Source organism: Sebastes fasciatus, chromosome 13 (genome assembly GCF_043250625.1).
Source record: "Sebastes fasciatus isolate fSebFas1 chromosome 13, fSebFas1.pri, whole genome shotgun sequence".
Lineage (NCBI taxonomy): Eukaryota > Metazoa > Chordata > Actinopteri > Perciformes > Sebastidae > Sebastes > Sebastes fasciatus.
Window position 1 is genome coordinate 22,031,969 of NC_133807.1, and position 27,990 is coordinate 22,059,958.

A 27,990-nucleotide genomic window follows, 5' to 3' on the forward strand; every position below is an offset into this window, starting at 1 on the left:
TCATAATTCAGGGAGTTTTTAAAGACATTTCAAAGAAGTTATTTGCTAATTATAATCTATTTACCAGCAGACATGGAAATAGAGCATATCAATTAACTTTGTATTATTTTCCTGGAAATGTATTAAATAAACGACCAGCTATTGAGAAATAGCGCAATATAATTATTAAATGTTTATAATAAAGTAATTTTCAATAAATGTATAGGTAAATATTAGGGTAATTTAGCAGTAATTCCAAAGAAATTTCAAATAGGTTACTTGCTAATCACCTAATTACCATGAATGATGTGTTACCACATATTTATTTAAGATAAGATAAGATAAGATAGAACTTTATTAATCCAGTGAAATTCTTGTGCCAGAGATTGCTCAAAAATACAACAAAATTACAACAAGTTCAAGTGTATAAAATACAAGTTTATAAAATAAAAAAGTACTATTTCTAGCACCAGTGCTTGATAGAATAACAATTAAGTAAGATACATTTAGTTAAATTAGTAAATAAGATAAGATAAGTAAAATAAAAAAGCTAACAAACAGAAAAATAAGTAATATTGCACATGTTGGACATTAATATTGCACACAATACATTTAGGCTTTAGAATTGCTTTTTAAAAATAATATTTCTTAATATAAGGAAAACCTGTCTGGCATGCTGGCAGGTGACCTAAAATGTTCACGTGCCACAGCCAACATTTACCGTTATTTATTTGGCAGGTGGCAGGTGATCATTTCATTCCCTGGTTGTACCACGTGGGTCAGCCAGAAGATGGTGCTGTTTCCAGCTCAGTTTGTTAGTGTGGTTGCTAGGATACCAGTCGACTGGAGATGCTGCTGTGTTTACATCTAGCTAGATAGATTTACACCTTATGAGCCAAAAGTTCGCCTAAAAAATGACAGACACAGACCTTTATCAGGATGGTCAGAAGCCGAAGGGCGTATTCTCCACTTTAGTGGCCGATGGGGATTGGCTGTACGTTAAAGGAGAGTATAAGAAGGCTACAGACAGCTACACAACGGTGAGTAACGTTATTTAACTAGAACAAACTGAAGCTTTTCATCTTGCTGATAGCTACAGAACATTCTGGAATAAATACTTTATCCAAGGTTGTCAATGTAACTTCAGAATCAGCTTTAATGGCCTTTAAAGTGTTGCTGGGTATGCATTGCCCTCAATGTACACAGAAATAGACATAACAGCTAAGAACAAGGACAACATGGGCATCCATGGATCACTTATATAGAATCTTCTTAACCTTTCTAGGGTACTTACTTAATTATTAATTATTATTTTCTACATGCTGTTTTTTTTCTTCTTTTTTTTCTTTTTTCTCTCTCTACATTTAATTAATTAATTAATTTACTTATTATTTATTTATTTATTAATTAATTAAATAATTAATTAAATAATTTAAGGTTTATATCTTACCACCATGAACAATCTTACTGTAGTACCTATTACTTTTAATTCTAACTAACGAATTAAATTAATTTAATTTAATTAATTATTATATTTGTATGTTATCTTTTCTGTAACTTTACCTCTAGGGGTGGGAAGAAGGCTGGACCTGCCTCTGTGTGGGAGGCGATGTGTATGTGTGTATTTATGTATGTACATATTAAATATTAAATGTAAGATATCATTTATTTTTTTTGTATTATGGTACCGGTGTTATGTTTTTTTATGTTTGTTATGCTATGTTTGGAAAAAAAGGAATACAAAGAATTTTCCAAGAATAAGGACAACAAAGCTGGGCAAATAAAGGTAGTGGAAATGCAGATGTCTAACATGTGATCTGGCATTGCCCAATGATTACAGAGTTTTGGAAATTACCCAAACTACCTCAGAAATTCAGGGATCCTAAAATGTGGATCTATAGGTGACTTGAGCCCAAATAATTAACTCTGTTAAGCACTTAGTAGGACTACAGCTGGGGAAAAAAATGCATTTTAGTAAATAGTAAATCTGAACTCCCTCCCTCACAAAGACATTGTACTTTAGAGAAGATCCTCTGCTATGTAAGGAAAAGATCCATAATGTTTAGGAAGATTTGGGGAGCCGTATAGATGCCTTGACTCAACTCAAATGTGATGGCTGATACTCTATTGGTGTTTTACTTTCATCTGTACCTAATATTATTTTACATCTTAACATAGGCATACTTTCAAACTGATGCTTTATACCTTTTTTTATAGTGTGCATTGTACGTTTTTTCATGTGCATTACTGTTTTTTCTCTTTTCTTTTCCTCCTATTTTTTTGTGTGTGTTTTGTTTTAATCAGTAGACCTAATGTTAAAAAATGTTGAATACAGAACAGCTCTGCCTGCATTTTCACCAATAAAAAAGCATTACAAATAAAGATAGGGGATCAACGAGACTATTATGTAGACATACTGAAAAACAAATAGGTGTAGGCTAAATATAGAAATACATGTAAAAGGACCAACTGCATAGATACAATGTTTATATACAAGTCAAGTGTTTCTGTAAGTTGTAAACAATATAAATAGTGAAAAGAAATGCGCAAGTTAAAAACAATGTGTTTTTTAACTCTGAAAATATAATCAATAATGGCAGTAAGTGGATGTTAACTGATTTGAACTGTTCAACAGAGTGACGGTCTGTGGAAAGAAACTGTTCTTGTGTCTTTTAAAAGCATGTATGAATGACTCGCTTTTGGTCTTTTTGTTTAGGCACTGACTGTAAAGCCTGATGACAAGACCTGCTTTGTTGGCCGATCCAAATGTTACCTGAGGATTGGGCAAGCCGAAAGCGCTTTACAAGATGCAGAGGCTTCACTCAAAGAAGACAAGTCATTTTTCGAGGTGAACTACAGATTACAAAAAAATGTTAATGCCTGTCATTGTCCAAAAAAATCTTCTTCAACGAAATAGCAGCCCTCAAGTTAACACCCAATGTAAATGTGGGAGAAATTCTAAAAAGTGCAAACATTTATTTTATTGTGATTTTTTTAGGGATTGTACCAGAAGGCAGAGGCATTGTACTACATTGGAGAATTTGAATTTGCGCTGGTGTTTTACCACAGAGGACAAAAGCTACGGCCACAAATACAGGAGTTCAGACTGGGTATCCAGAAAGCACAGGAGGCCATAGAAAAATCTATTGGCAGTAAGTAACTCAGTACTATTTTTCGATTTACACAAAATTATAGTCACAGCATATGAAAATCCTCCTCACAACTAAAACCATTTGTTCTTCTCTGGCATCTTCCAGGCCCTTCCTCTGTAAAACTGAAGATTAAGGGAGATCTGTCATTTCTCCAAAAAGATGAGGAGGTCAGTCTTTGTTGCATTTAACAGGAAAATCTGGAGGTAGAACTGTTGTAAGAATAATTGTAAACATACAAATCTTGTCCAGGAAGACCTGGTAACAATGGATGACTTTCATAGATTGTACAGTTATTTTAAAGTTCATCCCTGACCTCCCTTTTGATGCACAATCTCATGTTTCTGAATGACTGGCGGGTAAAGAGCGCCCAGCCAATTGCTGCTATTCAGAATCTGGCGACGGAGGAGAAACAGCAGAGCCAGAAGACCCCTAAGAGTGAGAAGACAACCAAACAACTACTGGGAGAATTTTACAGTGACAAGAAATATCTAGAAAACCTGCTTAAAGATGAAGGTACTATGTTATATTTTTTTATATTTTGCTTACTGTTCCTGTTCACACCTCATTGTGCTTTTGTTTCTCTGCATCTTTCATTCACTGGCAGATTTAGTACACTGTAGCTTCCTTCAGTCCTTGCTGTTCAACATGTTTATTTAAACCCACCTACTGTGATGTTTTTTCACTTTTAATAGACTAATATTTAAAACTGTTACACAATGATCTGCAGATTTGGTGAAAGGAAAGATGAAAGGAGGGGAGCGACTGCAGGACGTCATCCAGGGCTGCCTCAAATACCTCGACGGCTGCACCGAGTTCTGGAACCAGGAGAAACCGATCTCTCCTCGGGAAAAGGAGCGTAAACGCAGCAAGCCCCGTCACTGTGCGCCCTCTGAACCTGCTCAGTTTCTGCTGAAGAGCCTGGATGACATTGATGCAGGTAAGGCAGGCTTCTGTCTAAACTGCTTTCCTTCTTAGCCTAGAAAATGCTCACTACATGTTTGTCGTCGTAGAGTTGGCATCTGGAAATTCAGAAGGTAGTCTCAAGAAGGCGAAAAAAGTCATGAGGATGGTGCAGGTCTGGTCAGACAAAGAGATGCCTGATAAGAAGGAAGTTTTGGGCAGCCTGCACAGTTGTATCGGGAACGCCTTGATCGAACTGGGAGACATGGACCAAGCTTTAGAGCATCATCAGAAAGACTTGGAGTTGGCTAAACAGTGGTGAGAATTTGAAGGAATGACACAATTGGGGTGTATGTGTTTTACAACAATGGTTCAGTAATGTTTCTTTTCAACAGCAAATTCCCAGATGCGATGTCTAGGGCTCTGGACAACATCGGACGGGTTTATGCCCAAGTTGGACAGTTCAAACAGGCCATTGAGTTGTAAGTACATTATGGAATAACAGCCTCACTTGTGTATTGCCGTTCTTTGCAAAACATGTTATTTTGATGGTAATCCTGCATAGTCACACCTCTCTCTACATTGAAGTATGGCTATTGAAGATTAGTTTATTGGTTATTTCATTTTCTTTTCTCTGTATGTTTTCAATCCAGCTGGGAGAAGAAGATCCCCCTGGTCCGCAGTGGTTTAGAGAAGACGTGGTTGTTTCATGAGATTGGTCGGTGTTACCTGGAGCTCAGTCACCACGAAGAAGCTCGAGACTATGGCGTCCGTTCAGTTGCTGCGGCCAATGAAATCGCTGATGAGAAATGGCAGATTAATGCCAATGTTTTGGTGGCACAATCAGAACGTATGTTATTTATCTTTCTAATCTCTACATAATCAGTTACTGTGACATGTCAGCTAATTTGCTTGATGTTTAACTTGCTGTTGTCATTGTACAAACTACAGACCTCTGATCAATCAATTCCCTTCTGTTTTTTTAGTAAAACTTGGACACTTTGAATTCTGTGTCTCCCACTTTGAGAGAGCCTTGACCAAAGCCAAACTGCAAGAAGACGACTCTGCCATGAATGTCATTCAGAAGGTTCCCTCGCTGTTGTTATATGCTTCCCTTCACCATCTTTTCAGTTCCATTTAAAACATTTTTTTGATCGCTTACATTTATCATTCTGCTTTCAGGCCCTTGATGAAGCAAAGCTACACCTACCACAGTGAGGATGTCGTCGGTCAAGATTTATGGTGCTTCAGAAAGTTGATATAACAAAAAGAGACCAATAAAAGTTATCAAAGTCATGCAAAAATGCTGCTTAAAATGCATGAACGAGTTCTGATGAAAGCCTTTGAAACACATTTTTGATATAAATTGGCTGATGAATAAGACCCAGTATCTGCTTATAGGTCTTGATATTTGGAGTGATAACTTCTCAAATGTCAAAATACAAACAGTCCAGTATGCAACACAAATAAAAACCAAGCACTGGACCTCAGGATTCTCCTTTATAAGATCATACTGTGAAATTCATATTTGGAGCATTGGTCTCACTATAGACAGTAGTGAATTGTGCAAAGGTATACTGTTCTCCGAAGTAAAACAAAACATGTATTTGGGGAAGTGTTTCAAAGTAATATAATTATACAGAGAAATCTTATCACACACTTTGACATGCAAACTGCAACCCGCCATGAAGTCCTTTTGATAACTTGAAAGTTCCTCATACAGAGCTGCAGTTGTTGCAGGGAACTTCCTCTTGTCACATCTCTATTACATCTGGCACCAGCTGGCACACACGGTGTGATTTACATACAGAGGACTGCTTCCTGCAGGGTTTACACTAACATCAGTGTATTGTTTGTGTGTAGATCAGAGACAGTAGAATTAAAATGTATGGTCATTGCCGGTTGTTTGAATGCACCTCCCTTAGTCTGAAATTTTGATAACGAACAAAGCACAATAGTGTATCTTTCAATTAAAAGGATTTGGTCATGTTCCTAAACTGAAGTCTTCATAAATGTTGTTACTGTGTGTTTATCTAAATCACTGTAGTCTTGTTGCTCTTTGTCCCTGAGGCCTAATTTTTCGGATAGGAGTGGCATCATAAATAAAGTTGTGTGGTTTACACCAGCTCAGGGTGTTGATAATATTAATAGTATTAAATATACCAATAAAAAGACATGCAGTATGAACTGAAAATGGTATATAATGTAAAGTATTAATTAAGTACCTTTATTGATGTTCTGTACAGATGTTCATATATACAAACAAATATACAAAAGAAAAAAAAGAAATTCTCTGAAAATGGTGAAAGTAACCCTAAACATACAGTTAACCCTTCATTATTTTATGTGAACTTCATTACTTTATTCTATCTATTTATTTTTTAAGCTTACTTTTTATTTTCTGTTCATGTTCTTTTTCAAAAATCAATACAAGTAATGTTTTAAAATGCTAAATAAAAATAGGTAACAAATCAACTTATGGAAATGTTGCAGGGGTGTATCACAAAAAGTCGATTTTTGTTTGTTGTTATTTTATTTACATTTCTTTATTGTAGAAATCATCAATTACAATGTGTGACAATATGACGAAACAGAAAATATTAGGTATTACGGATACCAAAACAGGCATGTAATGACATTCACTATTGTATTGTATGGTATTTGTGCTGTAGGCGAAATTCAGATTCGGACCCCCCAGAACCCTAACCCTAGCCCCGTAAACCACAACAAATATCAGACATCACAAAAGGTTTAAAGACGAAAATCAAGATTTATATTTATATTTATAATAATATAAATTAATAATTGGTCCCTGATATTGTTGACTTAAAAGCGTTTAGTCAGTTTCACTACAATTTACACTTTTATCAACAAAAAAGTGTGGCCGGGCAGATTAAAAATTGTAATGGAGTTACAGGGGTTAAAAGGGTATTTCTTTCTTTCTATATTTATTTATTTGCCCACCTGCATTTGTTTTTAAAGTGGCAGTAGGCAGTATATTTTTGGCATCATTGGGCAAAAATTCCATAATAACCTTTCAGCATATTGTAATTCAAGTGTTTTGAGGGAAAACTAGACTTCTGCACCTCCTCATGGCTCTGTTTTCAGGCTTTAGAAAATCTAGCCCGTGACGGGAGACTTTGACCAATCACTGGTCATTTAATTGAGAGAGCGTTCCTATTGGCTGTGCTCCGGTCATGTGATCAGAACTTGGCGTTCCTTCACCAGATTTCACGATGGTGGCAGCGTTAATCTATAATAATACATCATGTATTCGTTGATTATATTTTGTATTAATAATGTGAATCTGTAAAATTATTAAATCAATGTAGTGGAGTAAAAAGTACAATATTTCCCTCTGAGATGTAGTGGAGTATCAGAACATGGAAATACTCAAGTAAAGTACAAGTACCTCAAAATTGTATTTAAGTACTGTACTTGAGTAAATGTACTTAGTTACTTTCCACCATTGAGTACAAGTTATACTGATGTGTTTTTCTAAGCATTCTTTATTGCTCCTGTTGGAATAAAATAATTGTTTATTATTTTGATAATTAATAACTATAATAATTATTTAACTGAAAAGTAGTAATGTGTTTTTGATACCTTCACTTTTTTGCATTAAATCATACCGGGATGTTTGCTGAAATTGATTGGATGTGTTACAGCCCTACCTAGAACAAATTTCCTCCAGCCACCACTGTATACGTATAATAATTATAAGAAATTCTAATATAAAAATAATAAAATAAAAAAGAGAGAAAAAAATACAATAATAAAATTATATTATTAATAACTTAATAATCATGTAGCAAATTAAATACATGAACACATTTCTTATTGTTTTTCAATTTTGCAGTTATTTATTTATTTTTAATCTTCTCCAGTAGCGTCCTTCCGGTCTTCAGGGGCGTGTCCGCGGCCCCGCCCAGTTTGCGCGTTCACGGAAATTTCCGTTTTTCCTTCTTGAAGAGTGAAGCGGGTGCACGTCTGTGTGTGTGTGTGTGTGTGTGTGCAGAGCTTTGCCTTGTCATTGTATCCAGAGAGGGAGAAACGCGTGGTCAGCTCAGCAGCACCACCGACAGACACACAGACAGACAGACAGACAGCTCCACACTGCAGCAGCCTGAACTGGTAAGCTTGCTGGCATTTATACCAAACAATAGCCTCTTCACATCAACACAGCATGCTACATCTCACCCGTATTATCTTATTTACACACAAACAAACCTACAATAAGTCGCTCTAATAACATGCAGTGCTTTATGTGTAGCTTGTTTAGACGTGGCGCTAGATGTAGATGTACCAAATTAACTGGCTGCAGAGCTAAATTGTTTTTGTCTGTCGTGCTAACAACGTGAGGCTGCTCACCACTCCCAGCCTGGCCACATTGTGCCTTTAACAACGTGAAAATGTGCAAGGACTGTTGTTTTTCTCTGCTTTAAACAACAGCTGAGCTCATTTGACGCTGTTTTAGACGCTTATTTTAAAAATAATGTGTAATATAATTAGTCTAAACTTGATTTTTAACAAAAAGATAACCTCTCTCTCTCTCTCACTGCGCCATTTACTGCTACTGTAAAGCAAGGCAGCTTTATTTGAAGAGCACATTTCAGCAACAAGACAATTCAAAGTGCTTTAAATAAACATTCAAGACAAAAGTGCAGAAGAATATAAAGACATAATTAAAACAGTTATAAAAACATTAAAGATTAGAAAATAAAAACAAGCTAAAAATAGAAGCTAGAATAGAGTATAACACACAAGAGTAAAAGCTCTAGTGTAGTATAAGATCATTATAAGATCACTACCTCGACTGAGAGAAAGAAAGTACTAAAATGTCCCAGTTTGCACATCTGTTCAGTTTCGTTTATTGTGTTTATTCCCTTGCTGTAAAAATACTGCGTCTAATGTTTGTCTTTGTGGTTGACAGCTTCCCCTTCTGTCTCATGACACGATGTAGGTTTCACTATCATGTGTTTAAATCCAACCTTTAGCAACAAATCTGGCATTTAAATTTGAAACAAAAGCCTGCTGCCACACAGCCTGGTGGAGGTCGCAATACTACAGGATGAAGTAATCAGCCTCCTGTTTATTTAACTACCCTTTGTCTGTTGTGCTGGCATGGTTTTGGCAAAGTTAATTTAGCTAATGCAAGATTTGAATATGTCAGTAATGCTTGCGTGTCTGTAGCACTTGGTCTTTGTGTTCTTAGCAAAATTCAAATTAAGATGAGCTGTAAGTGCCAAAATTACATGTTGCCACCACCCCTACTGTATGCACAAGAGTACAACACCCCTACTGAACACAGATGGACATCAGAGCTTTAAGGTTGTTGCACAGTCATTGGATTGGATTGCATCAGATGTCCCTACACATCCACAATTTGTTATATATATATATATATATATATATATATATATATATATATATATATAAAAAGATCCACCCCTTACTAATACATTCATTTATTTTGAGTAACTTCCTGTTTTGAGACACAACGACCACAATGAGTCCTTATAAAACGATTAGATTTTAGCCTCTAAAAGAGCACACGTGACTATGAATGTTTTAAATAGTGCTGGTTAAAGAACCTACTTCATCAAAATTAAATATTAGGGATGCACCGATATCGGTAGATAAAATTCTGACTTGCTTGCTTTTTTATTAACAGCATTTACTTTTACTTTCAATACTTCAAGTACTTTTAATATCAGAAAATTACATTTGATACTTAAGTAAACAAAACACTGAGACTTTTACTCAAGTAGTATTCTAATAGGTGACTTTAACTTCTACTAAAGTCATTTTCTTAGTTAGATATCTGTACTTTTACTCTCAAGTGTGGCTTTCAGGTACTTCATCCACCACTTAGGTTAGCACAGGGCAAAAGTTGCTGAAGCTCGTATGTTTTTAATAGTTTTCGCGATTTCAGTCGTCGGTGGTCTAAATCGACAATTTCTCTTTCTTTTATTTTCCGCATTAAAGGTACATGGTGGTGTGTAAAGTCAGACTTTAAGCCAAACATGGACGGTGACAAGAGTGGTGAGGTTTTGGATGCGTCAGAGACTCCACAGCAAGAGGAGACTGAAATGGAAAAAGAGGTTTCGTCAAAATTGGAGACACCAGAGGAATTCACAGAGCCTGAGAAGCCACCAGCTGCTGCCGAAGAGCCCGAGCAGCTGGCAGTGAACGGTCATGACATAGAAGTCATAAACGTGAAAGAAACAGAAGAGTCGATTGTGACCGAAAATGTTACGCTGTCTGAGGAAAAAACAGAAATGGAGATTGAGGACAGAGAGAAATCTGAAATGGAGCCCGAGGCTGGTGCGGTGGCACCACCAGAACCAGATGAGTCATCTGAAAAGATCTCTGACCCAGTTGCAGCTTTAGACACAGCACCAGAAAACACCCAGCCGGAGCCAGAGAATGACCCAGAACCTTTGCCTGTGCAAACATTACTGCCCGAGAGTGCCCCTGAACCGGAGCCAGAGAAATTGGCAGAATCACTTCCACAGGCTGAACTAGAAGAGCAAACATTACCTGAACCAACCATGCTGCAGCCGCCAGTAGATACACAACCACCAAGCCAAGAGGAGAAAGTGTCCGAACAACAGGAGACAGAATTGCAGACCACAATGGAAACTGGGGTAGAAGAAGTTCCCAAAGAGGAGGTGGCAGTGAAAGATGTCGCAGCTGAGCCTACAAAGGAAGTGGAGGAAGAAAAACCAGCAGAGACTGTGTTGGTGGCAGACGTTTCCCCAGAAAAACCAGCAGAGACTGTGTTGGTGGCAGACGTTTCCCCAGAAAAACCAGCAGAGACTGTGTTGGTGGCAGACGTATCCCCAGAAAAGCCAACAGGAGTGGTGACATTAAAGGAGGAGGCATCAGCTGAAATTGGAGATGTGAAACCTGCAGATGAAGAGAAGGAAGCTGAACCAGAAAAGTCTGATACTGTGACGGTAGCTGAAGCAGCAGAAGGTGATAAAGCTGAGAAGACTGACGCAGAAGAGGATCCAGTCCCTGCGCCTGGCTCCCTGTCCTTCGCCCTCCTGGAACGAGAGCAGACCAAAGATGCCCTGCGAACCTCTCGTACCCTCGTTGTCCTCAGAGGCCTTCCGGGAAGCGGTAAAAGCTTCTTGGCACGCGCCATAGCCGATGCCTACAAAGACCACTGCTCTGTCCTCTCTGCTGACAACCACGGTGTGAAGCCAGAGAGTCCAGAATCATCCGTGGAAGGATACAAGGCTCTGGATGAGGCCGTGGTGGCCTGCTGCAGTGCAGGAACAGCCTCCTCCGTGCTGATGGTGGTGGACGACACCAACCTCACCCAGGACCGGCTGGCCCGCCTGGGGGAGATCGCCGAGCAGCACCGCCTTGTCGTTGTCTTTTTGGAGCCGCGTACTGAATGGAGCAAAGATCCGGCACAGCTGAGCAAGAAGACCAGGCGTGGACTGGAGGAGGCCCAACTGGAAGCCATGAAAGGTTCACTGGAGGAAATGTCCCTTCCTCTTTACTTCGGCTGGTTTCTTCTCTCCTCCATCCAGGACAAGGTTCGGTGCACATCGATGGACTTCCTGAAAACGCTGGACACCTTGGAGGCCTTCAAGAAACACCTGATTGACTGTGAGTGTGTTTAAAGTTATTAAGTCTTTAAGCAGATTGATTTCTAAAAGCTTTTGGCATGACTAAGATGTAACTGATCTTGCTTTGTGTTTCCAGTCACTGGGAAAGCTGAGAAGGAGGTGGATTTGGAGCAGTACTTTCAAGCCAAAGGAAGCCTCCATTGCACTACAAAATACTGTGACTATGGAAAAGCAGAGGGTGCCAAAGAGTATGCACAGAATCCAGTAAGAAACTTGTCATTTACTTGTTTGCTTCTAGATTATTATTTTTTTTGCTGTAAGGGCCCATGTCCACCGAAGCATTTGTTTTCCCAGACGCCATGCGCTCTTCTGAAAACATCATAGCTGGGAGCGCTTTTCAGGCGCTTTGCAGCTATGATGTGGAATATCCACATAAGTAAACATGTCGGCACAAGGTAGATTGCTTGCTCTGGCCCTTGCTCTGGATGAAGGGAAGGTTGAAGCACGTAAGGAAGGAGGACGGATCTGCCGATCTATATGGGTTCATGAGATTTTGTGGGCGAGGAAATATCTCGGCGAGTACGATCGTTTGGTTCAGATTCAGATCAAATTTACTATCCCACGTGGGGAAATTTGTTTGGTCCAGTGCTCCAGACATGATACTGTAGAAACAATAAAAACAACAGCATGACTTGCACAGTAAGACCACAACATGCTACTAATAATAAACACATTTGATCACATCTTTGTGGTAGGCTATTTGTCCCGCCCCTCCTCCACTAGGATTGGACGGCTGGGTAAAAATTGATAGTGACGAGCGCAGCTTTTTATCCAAAGTTGAACATATTTCAACTCTCGGCAACTTGGAAAAAAACGGCAAACATGCAGAATTAACGCTCAGCACCGTGTCGCGCTACTGGGGTGCTGCTTACCATAGTGTAAATACGCAGCGCTCCCATTGCAAAGCATTAAAAAAATATGCTGGCCTCAGGAAAAAACGCTTTGGTGGACACGGCCCCTAGGTAACCAGATAAATATATATCTGATGGCTACATATGTCTGTAGGCATGTTCATGTATTACTTCATTTTATTTCATGCATTGTTGAGGGAACATTTCAAAGAGCAACATCCTAGCAGAGTAATTTGACTATATTAAAACGTTAATGAGTGATATTTCCTTATCATTTCCATTTCTCCTCTCTCCAGGCTGTTAAAGATTTCTACGGTTCCGTGTTCGAGCTGTCACTGAGTGCACTCTTTGTGACTCCTCGCACAGTCGGTGCCAGAGTGTCCCTCACCGAGGAGCAGCTTTTGCTGTGGCCAGCTGATGCCGAAAAGGAGGCGGGGTCCGCCTCCCTGCCTCTGGGAAGCCGCGCCCACGTTACTCTAGGATGTGCCGAAGGCGTTCAGCCGGTTCAAACGGGTGTGGATCTGCTCCAGATCCTGGCCCTGCAGCAGGAGGGCCAGCAGGGGGAGCTCATCGAGGAGATGGAGCTCGGCTCGCTGACCTATTACGGCGAGGGGAGGTGGCTGCTCAGTCTCAGAGAGCCCATCTGCTCCCCAGCCTGCTTCTCCAGCATCTACGAGCCCAAGGAGCTCGAGCCGACCAAAAAAGAGCCAGAGAAGAAAAAGAAGCAGAAGTGCACCATACTGTAGATGGGGACGTGTGGCCGGGATGACTGGTGAATTAAAACTTAGGCTTACTCTGTGCAAGGTTTGTGTGTTTGTGCAGTGTTTAGGGTTTCACTTATAGCCACCCTAAATCCACAAGCTGTGTGCCTTTTTACTGTTGATTTGCACCACAACCCAAGATGCCTTCAATCCAGTTAGGCTTGTTGTCAACGTTGTTCAGTATCTTGTTTCACATATCAGTGCCAGAGTTGCAGGACCTGGCTGTTAGCTGAAGTTTTAGAGTTACGGTAGTATAGCCTCCACCCACAGCTCCACAGTCATCTAAAACTTAGATTTCCTCCTCTATACATTTCCGTGTGTCTCAGTATTCAGATGTGAATAATTAGGTACTTTCATTGCATGCATCCCAGGTTAAAAGAAAAACAACTTCAACTTTATTTTAATCGTTGCATACATACAATTTGACCCTTTTTAACCCATCCTGAGCATTTTAGGAGCAGAAGGCTGCTGTAAAGCGCCTGATATCAGCAAAGTAACACATTTCTGCCCTGCTAAAAGTACCTCTGCTGAATTTGTTTGGTGTTTCCTTTTGGCTTAGTTGTAAGATTAAAAAAAGATTAGCTGTCATTTCTGTGTGTGCACGCTGCCTAGGAAGTAGTTGTTATAGTAGCATATGGGCCAAAGTAATCTATTTGATTAAGTGTATTAGATTGGATGCCATTTATAGAGGTCCTTCCCTTGTAAAATCTTTGCACTGTGCATAGTTTGAAAGGGAGAATGCTGACGAATTTGGCATTTTGTTTCCGCAGCTTGCACTTAGTTCTTATCAAATGCTGTGAATCCAAGTTCATGTTTTGCAATCTTTTCTACTGCGCAAGACTGCACCATTGATCCCTTTTATTCTCTTTGAACAGCACTTCATGTATTGCGTTACGATTTGTATTCTTCCTCTGTGACTGTAATTTTTTGAAGGGCAATTCCTACTTTGTGTAGCTCTTATGAATCACTATTTTTGCACTTGTTTTGTACACTTAATAAAAAAGAACATGCTTTGCTCCAGTATTGCAGTTTGCTGTGTGTTCAGTGCAGCTAGTGCAGTTTGGCTGATAACATCAACAGTTCATCTGCACATGGTCATTTTCTCAGAGCATGCAGTTGTAGTTGATCGTACAAACCAGCAGAGGGCGCTCATCCTTTGTGCAGTGTTTGTAAAGACATCTGTGGTAAGATGCTTTATGCATTTAACCTCTGTTAGTGCAACAGGCATAACTCCCTCAGCACTATTCAAATACAGTATTTCAAATGTTGTACCACAGACTGGATTGCACCATTTGTCTGATCTCCCTTCAGTTTGCCCTTGCATAAAACTGCCAAAAAATGCTAATCTAATGCTTCTCATCCATCTACCAGCTATACCTCAAAGGTGCATCACACTTCTACTGTAATTTTCTTAACTTTGTTTTGCATTTACAAATTCTAACATATTATAAAATGCATTTGAGCTTTATATGGTGGTTAATCTAATTATTGTATCAGCGTGACATAGCCACAGTTGCCACACAATATACAACAAATACTGGTTTTGCCGTCTGGAAAGATACAAAACTTTATACTGTTTCTACTAAACGGAGGTGGAAGAAGCACTCACACCTTTTACTGAATTAAAAGTAGCAATACCACATGGGTTAAATACTCTGTTCCAAGAAAAAGTCCTGCATTCAAAATTTGACATACAAAAATATTAGCATCAAAATATACTTAAATTACAAAAGTAGTACTCATTTTGCAGAATATGTTATATTATTGATTTATATTTATTATATTGATGCAATAATGTTTACATACCTGTAACTTACTTAAAAAAGATTAAGGTTTATCTTTATCCATACTAATACTAATATATAATAATAAAAATATATTTCCCTCTGAGATGTAATGTAGCAGAAGTATAAAGTAGCAGTAGAAGTATGGAAATGCTCAAGTAACTTTCCACCACTGTATAAAAATCCATTTAATTTGAATTCATTTTGAATTAAAAACAATTTTAAAAAATCATTCACCAATCTACATACAGTATATTGTAGCTTGTATACTACTAATTACAATATTTCAGACTATTTATACAAGTGCCAATTAACTGAAATATGATAGTCTTCCACTACATCCTTGACACTTGAAATAACTGGTGTTGTTTCAGGTCAAGGACAGGTAAAAGACCATGAACTGGTGCTCTACATTCACTCTGGTCACCTCACAGTGTAGGATGGTCTGTTCAAGACTAGATGTGTTGGTAAATGAAGTGATTCCCTCATTGGTTGCTGTGTAGATAAAGAACAATATCAACCAATCAACCATCCGCCCTGTTTTCTCCCTCAGTGGTGTGTGAGTGAATGAATGAGTCTGAGTTTGACTCATGATACCTTCAAGTACCCCTCGGAATTTCTGCTTTTAACTTTGTCCAATAATCTTACATGAAGTTTTTGGAAAACTCAAGTGCTTTTGATCCAACATAATTACAAAAAATATCAGTGGTGGAATAAATATTCAGATCCTGTAGTTAAGTAAAAGTAGCAATAACGAAAAAAAAATACAAATTCTCCATTACAAGTAAAAGTCCTGCATTCAAAATGCTACTTGTATACATTATGTAAGTAACACTAGCTAAAGTAGGCTAAGTAAAATTACTCAATGCAGACAAATGCCCTTGTGAGGGTTATATTATGTTATATTATATCATTATATTATTAATACTGAAGCAGACTATTTTATATATTGGTATTTACTGTTAATCTACAATGTGGGCTATACAGTTTAGCATCATCATGGGGAATCAAGAAGTAGAAACTTTTCAGATTTGGAAAGAAAACCTCAGTTTTACCTCGATCACTAAATCTCTACTCTAACAACAACAAAAAAGTACCTAAAATTCCTAGTAGAGTACAGTGCTTGAGTAATGTGCTTAGTCACATACCACCACTGCAAAACTGCTGTTTCAGTGACACAATGAAGTAGAGAAAATAATTATTTATATAGCACTTTTCAAAAACAAAGTGCTTTACAAGATTGAAATGGCAGACAAACATTGATAAAAACAATTTAAAATAGTTAGGCAACATTGAGCAAAAGAGCTATATATGAGAAAAAAGTACAATAAGTGCAAAAAAAAATCTAAAATTAGAGAATGCCTTTGTACATCAGGCATGTAATTGATGTTTATTAGTTAGTTACACAGGCAAACAATAACAATTATTTACTACTTTTAATATTTTAACATATTAAATTATATAATTCCTGAAACTCACATAAATATAAAAAATCCCATGTAAAATGCAACATGGGGGAGAGTGGGGTAAGATGAGCCAGTGGGTAAGTTGACCCACCCCCTCTATCTTGGCAACTGTGATTATGTTTTGTCATGTGACCATTATTTTAGGAAGTACCCATCATTTCTATCTTGCTGTGATGGAGTTAAGCACATGGGAGAAGTAGTAAGTACTTTTTTACACCAAAAACAGTTTTTTCCCAGTCAAAGTAAATTTTCTGCATGTATATAAAAAAGTGAGATTTTTTTATATTATAAAGCAGGTTTAAGTCCTATATAAATACTGTGAAAGTATCCAAACACTCAATTCACAGGGAAATACACCCAGCCCGTATTCAGAAACTCTGCATTTGAAACAAGCTGTCAGGAATAATGGATGTTAGATCAAAGCAAATGTATCCAGGTCTAAAAAAATATATTATACACGTTGGTGATTTACTAAGATATAACACCATGTTAATCCCTTCGTTAAAGATTAGCCTGAATTGCTAAACTAGGCCATTTTTTCCAAAATGGTAGCTATGGGGCAAAGTGAGCCAAAGGTTATGGGGTAAGTTGAGCCACTGGCTCACTAATATTCTACTATTATTCCAGCTTTGTGATGGATGCATGCTGATCATTTCATTTGATAGGAGAGATCCTGAATTTAAGGTTCATGTTTTCATTTGACTTCTGTCTCATTTTTCCTAACCTCGAGGACAGCATAAGTAAAAATTGGCTCATCTTACCCCACTCTCCCCTACTCATTAATACACATTTTACTAATACTACTTACATACGTTTACTGAAGTAAGATTTTTAATGCAGGAATTTTACTTGAAGTGGAGTATTCCACAGTGTAGTACTTTTACTTAAAGGTCCCATTTTATAAAAAAGTGAGATTTTTTTATATTATAAAGCAGGTTTAAGTCCTATATAAATACTGTGAAAGTATCCAAACACTCAATTCACAGGGAAATACACCCAGCCCGTATTCAGAAACTCTGCATTTGAAACAAGCTGTCAGGAATAATGGATGTTAGATCAAAGCAAATGTATCCAGGTCTAAAAAAATATATTATACACGTTGGTGATTTACTAAGATATAACACCATGTTAATCCCTTCGTTAAAGATTAGCCTGAATTGCTAAACTAGGCCATTTTTTCCAAAATGGTAGCTATGGGGCAAAGTGAGCCAAAGGTTATGGGGTAAGTTGAGCCACTGGCTCACTAATATTCTACTATTATTCCGAGCCACTGGCTCAACTTACCCCTCCATAAATTAACCAAATTAATTCTCTGAAGTATAAAATGGTATTACCGTTGAGTGTTACACAACTTGGTTTGATTTTTTATATGTTAACCTTAGAAGAGGGAGATAAAGGAAGTAAAAACAGTTGGTTATAGTGGAACAGCAGAGGCAAAGAGGGTCCTCACAGAGGTGGTAGAGAAGGAGCTTGCAGACCATATCAAGAAGCTGGCTGAACAGTTCCACAGCCTTACTCCAAAGAAATGCTGTGAACTGGCATTGGAATTGGCAGAAAGAACAACCTTCCTGTCCCCAACAACTGGAAAGAGAAGGGTTTAGCAGGTAGGCCTAGGTCAAACCAAAGACCAAGACGAAAATCACAGCGTACAGCAGTTCTGAGGAGAGTGATGTTCCCATCCCATTTGATGACACTTCTGAGCATGAGTGTTCTAATGATGAGAGAAGTGAATCAGACATCACAGATCTGTTAGTTGGTGACTTTGTCATAGTAAACTTTGTATCCAAAGGCAGAAGCTACCATTACATTGGCTTGGTTGAGAGCCTGGAGGGCAACGAAGTGAGTGCAAGATTTCTCAGAAGAATCCGGGGGAACACTTGACGTGAGAAGCCCACCTTTGTATTCAAGGAAAAGGATGAGGCATCTTTTCTGCTGAGTGATGTGCTGAAGAAGCTACCTCAACCTCAAAAGGCTGGAGGAACTGCAAGGAGGGAGCAACAGTTCATATTTCACTGCAACCTTGACGACTGGGATATAGTCGAATATTGAATGATATTTTGATTGTTCAATGGTCTTGAAACTCACAGGTGGTTTGTTCTCACAAGTTCATAACTGTGAAACTGTTTGTTAACACACTTATGCTGAGGTTTAAACTTAAAAACTCAGATGTTCAGTTTACCCCACGATGGCTCAACTTACCCACTGACTCGGATCAACTTACCCCTTACCTGGGTCAAGTTGAGCCACAGGAGCACTTTTTTTGGGAAGGTCATTTTTTTCAGACAGCTTTGTGATGGATGCATGCTGATCATTTCATTTGATAGGAGAGATCCTGAATTTAAGGTTCATGTTTTCATTTGACTTCTGTCTCATTTTTCCTAACCTCGAGGACAGCATAAGTAAAAATTGGCTCATCTTACCCCACTCTCCCCTACTCATTAATACACATTTTACTAATACTACTTACATACGTTTACTGAAGTAAGATTTTTAATGCAGGAATTTTACTTGAAGTGGAGTATTCCACAGTGTAGTACTTTTACTTAAAGGTCCCATTTTATAAAAAAGTGAGATTTTTTTATATTATAAAGCAGGTTTAAGTCCTATATAAATACTGTGAAAGTATCCAAACACTCAATTCACAGGGAAATACACCCAGCCCGTATTCAGAAACTCTGCATTTGAAACAAGCTGTCAGGATTTCTGCCCATTTGTGATGTCACGAATATACAATATTTAGACCCTTGACACAGATTTAAACGTAAACATTCTAAATGTCTCCCAGTTTATTCCTGGTTGCATTGGATGAGGATGTCATCAACTGACAGGAAGTAAACTTGGACCCAAGCTGTTGCCTGGCAAACGCAATTCTGTTTCAATTCCGTCAAAATGCGCTAAAACCGAGCGTTTCAGACTGAGGGTAAATACAGGCATATTCAAGATTCAAGATTCAAGATTCAAGAGTTGTATTTGCCATTTGCACCTAAGTACATTGGAATTCTGAGCAGTTTACACCGAGTCAGCTTTAAGAAAAGAAAAAAGGTAGAAAAGGCACAAGGTAATTACAGTACAAAAAAAGTAGCACATTGAACTCAACACAATAAATAAATAAATTATTAAAATATTAAACGCCCTCAGTGTAGTCAATAAATAAACTAAACTACCCTCTGCATAGGAACAATACCCCCAGAATACAAATATACAGTATATATGCTCCATGACCATGTTAAAAGAACTTGTAGCTCTCATAAAAATATTTTTAAAAAGGCTGACAGTATGATGACATTTTTTTTTTTTTTTAACATTACAGCATGTAAACATGTTCTAGTAGAAACACAAAATACAAGTATGAACCTGAAAATGAGCATAACATGGGACCTTTAAGTAAAAGGATCTGAATACTTCTTCCACTACTGCTTATTTGCTCGTTAGATTTTGGTCCTCTGTTCGTGTGGTTACGATATTTCCCAGTGTCCCTGAAAGTATCAATAGAGCATGGTGTGGAATGAACCAATCAGAAGCCAGGAAGCATCATCAGAGCCTATCGGCAGATGAACGACGGAGACAAAACTCCCATGAAGCACCGCTCCGCTCCACGGTTCCTCTGGTAACCACAGACAGACGATCACAGTGAAGCAGTTTCACCGAGAGAACTACCACTTTACCACCACAACACACTGCTAGAACCGAGACAGCAAGAAACAAGGTAAAGGACTCTAGTTTTGCTCTGTCAACAGTCGTTAAACCAGTACACCTGCTACCTGTTACATCATGATTATCAAGTCTGAGTTATCTATGAACGTTTATTGGATATTTGCCAACAAAAAGAGTATTGCTGTCTGACCGGTTTGTGAATGAATGAGGCTCAATCTTTGTTGTACAAGTTAGTAGGTATAAAAGTGGTAACATGAAGCTATAGCTGTCATCTTCTTTACCTCACTGTTGATTTGCTTTAGTGTGCACTTGTTCTGATTTAGATCTGTACCTGATAATTGCCTCTCCTCCCCCATTCAGCCATCAATCATCCCCTTTTAAATGTTGCTGTGAGTCATCTGAATAAGTGTTAACCCTCTGAGCCCAGTACAGGTGTCATATGAAACTAGAAAACCTAATAATCCATTGGTAGCCATGTCATGCGAATCTGGAATTAGGCTAAATAACTAGTTAGAGCGGAGCTGGAGCAGAGTCCGAAGAGTTTGGTTCAGTTGACCAATCAAACAGAGCGTTTCAGACAGAAAGTGAAAAGAGAAGCTGTGGCACAGCCGGTTAGAGAAAAATAAACCGTTTTCTGAACATTAAAGCATGAAAACTAGGGTTGTCAACGCGATAACGCGTTAACGCAAATTTGTTTGTTAACGCCACCATTTTTTTTAACGCAATCAATCTTTCAGAGGTTAGAGCACATTCAGTTTTATATATTATATATATATTACCACGTCACACTAGCTTGTCGCTTCTGAGACCAATTTTTGAAACTTGTTCTCACTGTATAAAATGACCTGTGGTGACCTCTAGGATAACCACAGCCTCATGACACTTTGCAGTCACAAACTAGAGACCTAGAGCATTCAGAAGGTAGATAGCTTTTCTAGGTAGATTGACAATAAGGGGGTTTCTGAGCCGTTTCCAGAACAATTGCCAAAAAATGCAATTCCTGCAGAAATCTCAAAATGTCAAAAGTTTTTTAAACCAAATCAAAGCATGCCTTTTTCTATGGTGTTCCTCAAGGTCTTTGTGTCTTAATGTGGTATTTTGGAGGGATTATTGATCATTTTTATCAATTCTTGATTGGTAAAAATGTTTTCAATTTCGCACCAAATCGGTGTGACATATGGTATCAACCCAAAAAATTGCTGCAACAATTTATGAGACATAATAGAGCATGGAGATGAACATCGTATACTTATATCATAATGTTTTAAGCCCTTATACACTTTTATAATTAATTTTAAATAATACATTAATTCATGTTTATTTCTGATTTATGACGAGAACAACTAAACACACAGTGCTGAGCTGCACCTCAAATTAATCTTCAGGTTCCCAGCTTTCAGATGATGTACACCACTTCTATGTGACATCTACTGTTGATCTGCTATCTCCCCCTAAAGACCCCCTGTAACCCCCTAAAAAAGACAAAAAGAGGTCTATTGTGGGTCTCAGAGGGTTAATGTGGAGCAGTGGTATTTATTAATACCTCTGACAGGTCAGTTGCACAAGAGAAAGTGGATGATATATGGAGCCTGGATGAACCAGCACTGTGGTGACTCAGGACAGGGACAATGATCAATAGAGAGAGAGGAACACGACAGTCCCATTAATCCATTTAAGAAATGGCTGCCAAGGCTGCAGTTTAGAGCCTTTCAGCGTAATGAACCACAAGAAGAAGCAGAGCAGGTACAGCATCCCACCAAGGTTACATGATACAAGGTGACTGATTAAGGAGAGATGGTAAAAGCTTTAATCAACCACATTTCTCAACACTGATGCACATTTGATTTGAGGTTGAAGCTGTAATAATATTTGCCTCTGAGGAATCAGCTGTTCGTGTGTAACAGCAGGTGTTGCATTAAAAATCACAACAAGACACTTTTGCATTAAATTAGCCAAAAAACAGACTTTTTCTGACCTCTTATATTTGTTTGATTAGATATAAATGTTATAATGGTATAGCAGCATGTTTGAATCCAGAGCTGCCCCCTCCTAGTCGATTAGTTGACTAATCGGCCGTTTTGGTCTTGGTCAACAAAGATTTCTTCTTCGTCTTTTTTTTTATGCTGTTTCATGCTAGATGATGAGAAACTTATGAGCACATCTCTGGTAAACACCAGATTTAAAGTGCTGCTATTGTGTGATTCTTCACGGAGAAACTCAGTTTTACAGATCTGTCGATTAAATCAACTAATCGATTAGTTGACAAAATCGTGTGTTAGTCCACTAAGAATTTCTTTGATTGAGGACAGCGCTAATTGAATCTGCCAGTATTCAAACCTTAACACTTTGGGTCAGGTCAAAAGCTGTTTTTTTTTTCTGCAAGAAGTACAGTATGTTCTTGCTGATCAGATAAGGCAACAACAAGCTGTTAGATTTCAGGATGGAGTTTAATGTGAAAATGTAAAAAAGGAACGGCAAACATCAGGGATGGGTTCAGTGAAGTTACAGTCCTACTGGCCACACCGTCGTTTTTACAAGTAATGTAATTACAACATAATTGGTTTTCCTGTTTGTCCTGATCTTGGTCCAGTCATTGAAGAAAAATGATTCCATGTTGCGTCTTAAGGACGCAACATGTACAGTAGAAAGATGGAAAATAGATGTTAAGATTTTTTAATCACGCTATAATAATAATATTTATAATCATATCTTTATTTAGAGAGCACTTTTCATACAAGTGATGGAGCTTAAAGTGCTTTACAAAAGAAAAGAAAAATAAGAAAACCTTTTTTTGGGCTTGGAAGCTTCATGGCGTTTCAGTGCCTGGGACAGTGCCGCTGCCGCACTACTGTACACACAAGAAACAGCGATATCCGTCTGAGAATAACTAATAATATTTAATGTTGAATATGAATAATGTTATGGGATTATATTATATGACATTAATTATAAGCTAAATTAAATGAATAGGTTTTCAGCTGTTGCACATCTCTTTTACCTTTTGGGTATTCCATCATTTTGGAGCTGTGCTGTCTATTTTATTGTACATATAATTGTGTGTATTATTTAAAAACCCAGCAGTAGAAGATGTTTTAGTTTATATGAGAGTATGCGTCTTGTTGGTTTGATTCACCATTTACATGGCTTTGGTCTGAGATTAATATTTGCTGTATTGGTGCATCCTCGTAGGGAGAAATGATTGACGTTTTTTAAAATGACGTCCTGTTGTGAGCTGTTGGTCTTGCTGGAGGTGACGTCATTGAGTGAAGCTCACAGTGTAAAGGTCACAACTCCTCCCTTTTGTCATAAAATTTATGGTACTATCATGAATTTCTTACTTCACTTCCGGCACATGCAACAAAGAAATCAATATCTTGTCGTTTCCATCAGGTCAGCCTGTCAATTATGTCGATTATTTCCCCTGCAGTTGTAGTCTGGTGGCTGCAGTCCAGTTACTAGCTCTGCACTCTCTCTGCTGTTTGAGTGGCAATTAGTGCCCATTACCTCATTAGTGTGCAGGTCAAACAAACTGAAGCTGATCATGTTGGATTTAGCTTCACTGGCTTCACTGTCTGTGTCTTGCTGGGTTCAGCAAACTGAATAATCTGACTGTGCACAAGGACAAAAGGCCTGAATCTGCAGTTAATGTGATTTTCTAGCAGTCTCTCTTAATTCTGTGCTGTTAAACTGCATTATGTCAAGCAGTTCATGGAAAATACAAATTACAATACTGTCTTTCATCTGGTTACCAGACTGTTTCTTGACTGTTCTGACAGCGGAGGATGTCAAGCATGGTGTTTTCTCATTCATAATGGAGATCGTGCATAAATTCAGAAAGCAGTAAAAACGATCTTGTGCTCATTCCATGTATCTGTCTATCGTGTTCATCTGCTTTAGGGCTGCAACTAATGTTTATTTTCATCATAGATTAATCTGTCCAAAAATATAAAAAATGTCCATCCCAGTTTCTCAAAGTCCAAGGGGATGTCTTTAAATGTCTTATTTTGTCAGTCCAAAACCCAGAGATGTTCACTTTAATATGATATAAAACAGAGAAAAGCAGATGATCTCAATATTTGAGAGGCTGAAAACATTGTATTTTTGCATGTCGATTATCAAAATAGTTGGTGATTATCTTTCTGTCGATCGATTAGTTGACTAATCGTTGCAGCTCTAGTCCATCCATCTCCCCACGTCTCTATATCTGCTCTGTGTTCATCCATATCACTGCTCATCTGTATATCTCCTAATCCATCTCTCTCTGTCCGTCTAGTTTAAGCAGTCATGTCGGCCAAAGCCATCTCCGAACAGACGGGAAAGGACTTCCTCTACAAGCACATCTGCACATCGGCAGCCGTCCAGAACAGATTCCGCTATGCCAACGTGACGGCCGAGACCGACTTTGACCGACTGGCGCAAGAGCACCCGTGGCTGCTCAAAGAGGTGAGGCAGTTGTGACAAAATCCAACGTGGATGATGACGTAAGATTTTCTTAAGCTGAGGGAACAGTCAGTTTGTTTTATCACACATTTATAGCCCATAAATGCCTAAAGCACAGCCCTCCTTAAGGTGGTGGAAAATGATCTCCTCTTTATGGAGACAATTACTTAGGCTGGCAGCAAAGTGCTCTCCTGGTGCTTGTTAGCTGACGTCTCAGACAGCAGAGCGATCCAGCAGCTCTGTTACACTCTTAATGGAAATGAAGCAGAAGAGAATGCTCTTTTCTCTTCCACTCTTAAAGAGGACATATATGCTTATTTTCAGGTGCATACTTGTATTTTGGTTTTCTACTAGAATATGTTTACATTAGGGCTGTCAATTGATTAAAATATTTAATTGTGATTAAATTACATGATTGTCCATGATTAATTGAAAAATGAATGACGTATTTTTTCTCTGTTCAAAATGTACCTTAAAGGGAGATTTGTCAAGTATTTAATACTCTTATCAACATAGAAGTAGGCAAGCTAGTATGAAATGGTAATATATATATATATATATATATATATATATATATAAAACTGAGCGCGCTCTAATTTCTGAAAGATTGATTGCGATAAAAAAATTAGTGGCGTTAACGAACGAATTTGCGTTAACGCGTTAACTTTGACAACCTTAGTTTTCATGCTTTAATGTTCAAAAAACACTTTATTTTTCTCTAACCGGCTGTGCCGCAGCACCTCTTTTTACCTTCTGTCTGAAACGTTCTGTTGTGATTGGTCAACCGAACCAAACTCTTCGGACTCTGCTCCAGCTCTGCTCTAACTAGCTTTGTTTGAGGGTGTACCAAACCAACTGCTAGGCAGGTATTATGCAAATGTGTTACTTGGTGACATCACCATGTTACGAAAGAAAAGGCAGGACTTCAAGCAATGCGTTTCAGGCAGTTAAGAAGCAGTGTTTTTGTGAGGGAGAGTAAGTGACTTTGGTGTGGACTTTGGACTCTGTAACTTTGCAGACCTTTTACATAGTCAAAAAATATATAACAAATGAAAGGAAATGGAGCACAAATGCATAATAGGCCCTCTTTAATTGGTAAACAGAAATTCTCGCTCTGTTAACAGGAAGGTCAGGCTTCAGCTAGGAAATGATTTCTTGCACAAACTGTTGTCCAAGTATAGGACAGTTGCATCGCCCTGCTCTCAGATCACTGCTCTTCATAGCGAAGCACTAGCAGATAGACGGACTGTAATAGAAGTTAATTGAATTACGCCGTGACTCATCTTGCAGGATAAGATGACATTCTGCCAAACAGCTGACGGTTTTTATCTGGAAGGTACGAGGAGGATGTGGAGGGCAGATACATGGAGATATGTGCTGCGGTAGAATTGATTAGGAAATTGCATTAACTTTCACCCTCTGCCCTCTCTTTCTATCTGCGCTCACTGGCAAGCACCCAGATACTAATGGGTCCACTGTCATAAGTCATTCTCTTTATCTGGCTCAGTCGGTGGGGGTGGGATGTTATTTTGCATTTACGTCAGAAGGGAGAGATTCCTACTTAAATAATGTTCACCTCAACTTTCAGGTGATAAATATTGTCTGGGATTTGCTGACGATCCCAGATATCCCTGAAAGATAACCTCACTAAATAATAAATATCTTCTGTGTAAGTTAAGATGAACATAATTAAGTTTTACACGTCATCGCATTTTTTCAAATGTAATTATGGGACACATAATTCTGTGCTGGATTCCTGTTTTGTGACGTTTGTAACATAATTCATGTCTGTTGGATCTAGAGCTGCAACTAATGATCCTTTTCCTTTTTAAATGGGCCAGTTATTATCTAGGGCTGCCCCCACTTAGTCGAATAGTTGACTAAAAGGTTGTTTTGGTCTTAGTCGACTAAGATTTCTTTAGTCGATTAGTTGTTTTTTTCGCTTTTTCATGCTAAATGACTTATTTCCCAGAAACGTATGAGCACATCTCTGGTAAAATCAAGATTTAAAGTGGTGCTTTTGTGGGATTCTTTGTGGAGAAACTGTTTTACAGATCTGTCGATTAAATCAACTAATCAATTAGTCGAGGACAGCCCTATTATTATCATGATTAATTGCTGAATCAATTGCTCAATAAAAATAAAACAGTAAAAAATGCCCAACACTATTTTCCTAAAGCCAAAGTTGACAACTTCAGATAGCTTGCTTTTTCGGCACAATACTCCAAAAAAAAACAAATACTCAGTTTACTATAACAGAAAACTACCAAACATTCACACTTGAGAAGTTGAACCTGATGCATTTTTGGCATTTTTTCTTAAAGAAGGACTTAAATGATTAATTAATTTAAGCTTCTTAAATGTGAATATTTTCTGGTTTCTTTACTCCTCTATAACAGTAAACTGAATATCTTTGAGTTGTGGACAAAACAAGACATTTGAGGACGTCTTGTTGGGCTTTGGGAAACACTGATCGACATTTTTCACCATTTCCTGACATTTTATAAACCAAACAACTAATCAAATAGTAGCGAACGGTCTATGTGAAATGTCATTAACAGAATTTGACATTTTAATAGCAGTTTGGATTAATTACCATGTCCAGCTTGTTGCTTTCAACAGATAAATGATATTCTCTCATGATGTGAATGCAGCAGAGCAGCTTTAGAAATCTTATCTAAACACATGTCCTGCTTTATTTTTTCCAGATTTACTCCCTCGAAATATGTTTTATTCAGAGCACAGATCAGTGTGTCAGTGTGGACTTAAAATATCAGTTTGAAGCTTTTCTTTTTGGGGTTAAATGTAGGAGCCTGTTGGTGCTGCTAAAAAACGACTATTATTTATCTTCCTCCTGCAGAGGCTCGTGGTGAAGCCGGACCAGCTGATCAAGAGGCGAGGGAAGCTGGGACTGGTCGGTGTCAACCTGGACCTGAACGGCGTCAGAGAGTGGCTGAAGACTCGCCTCATGAGAGAAGCGACGGTACGTCATCGTCCACCCTCTCCATCTCTGCTGTTTCTCAGCTGATTGCCTTCACCCACCGCTCTGTTTGAGAGCGTGCACTTTGTTGACCACTCCTTCAATCAATATTATCCCAGAGCTTAATTTAGACACTCCTCCTGTTGCCCTTTCCTTCACCCCTTTTCCCTGTTTTGCACTGATGCATTTGGTTTTTGTGTTTTTTTGCCTTATGCATGTTTGCCTTATGCATGTTTGCCTAAACAGCTGCTCAGATTGCTGAGGGGGCTCAGTATAAGTCCACTGGTAGTAAATCAGTCCAGTCAGCTGAAGCACGAGTGAATAAACAGTCAGTCCATCTATCCAGTCAGCATAACCACAGCACAAAAGATCCATCA

General features: G+C 38.3%; 3 protein-coding genes across 3 annotated transcripts in view; all 3 read left to right on the forward strand.

The window, feature by feature from the left end:
* The first annotated feature begins 806 nt into the window (after positions 1-806).
* Positions 807-6,069, forward strand: odad4 (outer dynein arm docking complex subunit 4). The gene is made up of 11 exons (XM_074656181.1): positions 807-1,019; positions 2,696-2,827; positions 2,978-3,131; positions 3,237-3,298; positions 3,494-3,644; positions 3,859-4,068; positions 4,142-4,349; positions 4,427-4,513; positions 4,685-4,881; positions 5,018-5,118; positions 5,214-6,069. The coding sequence occupies exons 1-11, from the start codon at positions 894-896 to the stop codon at positions 5,247-5,249; spliced, it is 1,464 nt and encodes a 487-aa protein (XP_074512282.1). The 5' UTR covers positions 807-893; the 3' UTR covers positions 5,250-6,069.
* Positions 6,070-7,987: 1,918 nt separating this feature from the next.
* cnp (2'',3''-cyclic nucleotide 3'' phosphodiesterase) lies at positions 7,988-14,312 on the forward strand. Its single transcript, XM_074656174.1, has 4 exons — positions 7,988-8,165; positions 10,020-11,657; positions 11,754-11,881; positions 12,825-14,312. The coding sequence occupies exons 2-4, from the start codon at positions 10,058-10,060 to the stop codon at positions 13,272-13,274; spliced, it is 2,178 nt and encodes a 725-aa protein (XP_074512275.1). The 5' UTR covers positions 7,988-8,165; positions 10,020-10,057; the 3' UTR covers positions 13,275-14,312.
* A 5,792-nt stretch (positions 14,313-20,104) lies between these two features.
* The window catches only part of aclya (ATP citrate lyase a), a 29,229-nt gene continuing 21,343 nt past the window's right edge, over positions 20,105-27,990 (forward strand). The window contains exons 1-3 of the mRNA XM_074656193.1: positions 20,105-20,242; positions 24,465-24,636; positions 27,494-27,616. Coding sequence (XP_074512294.1) covers positions 24,478-24,636; positions 27,494-27,616 — 282 coding nt within the window. The 5' untranslated portion in view covers positions 20,105-20,242; positions 24,465-24,477. The remainder of the gene's footprint in view (positions 20,243-24,464; positions 24,637-27,493; positions 27,617-27,990) is intronic.

Excerpts from the sequence above, each read along its gene's own strand:
- odad4 (XM_074656181.1), top strand. The coding sequence starts at position 894 with ATGACAGACACAGACCTTTATCAGGATGGTCAGAAGCCGAAGGGCGTA. Across the intron at positions 4,069-4,141 it reads CCTGGATGACATTGATGCAG|AGTTGGCATCTGGAAATTCA; the intron begins GTAAGGCAGGCT and ends TTGTCGTCGTAG. Across the intron at positions 5,119-5,213 it reads CCATGAATGTCATTCAGAAG|GCCCTTGATGAAGCAAAGCT; the intron begins GTTCCCTCGCTG and ends TTCTGCTTTCAG.
- cnp (XM_074656174.1), top strand. The coding sequence starts at position 10,058 with ATGGACGGTGACAAGAGTGGTGAGGTTTTGGATGCGTCAGAGACTCCA. Across the intron at positions 11,658-11,753 it reads CAAGAAACACCTGATTGACT|TCACTGGGAAAGCTGAGAAG; the intron begins GTGAGTGTGTTT and ends TTGTGTTTCCAG. Across the intron at positions 11,882-12,824 it reads AAGAGTATGCACAGAATCCA|GCTGTTAAAGATTTCTACGG; the intron begins GTAAGAAACTTG and ends TCCTCTCTCCAG.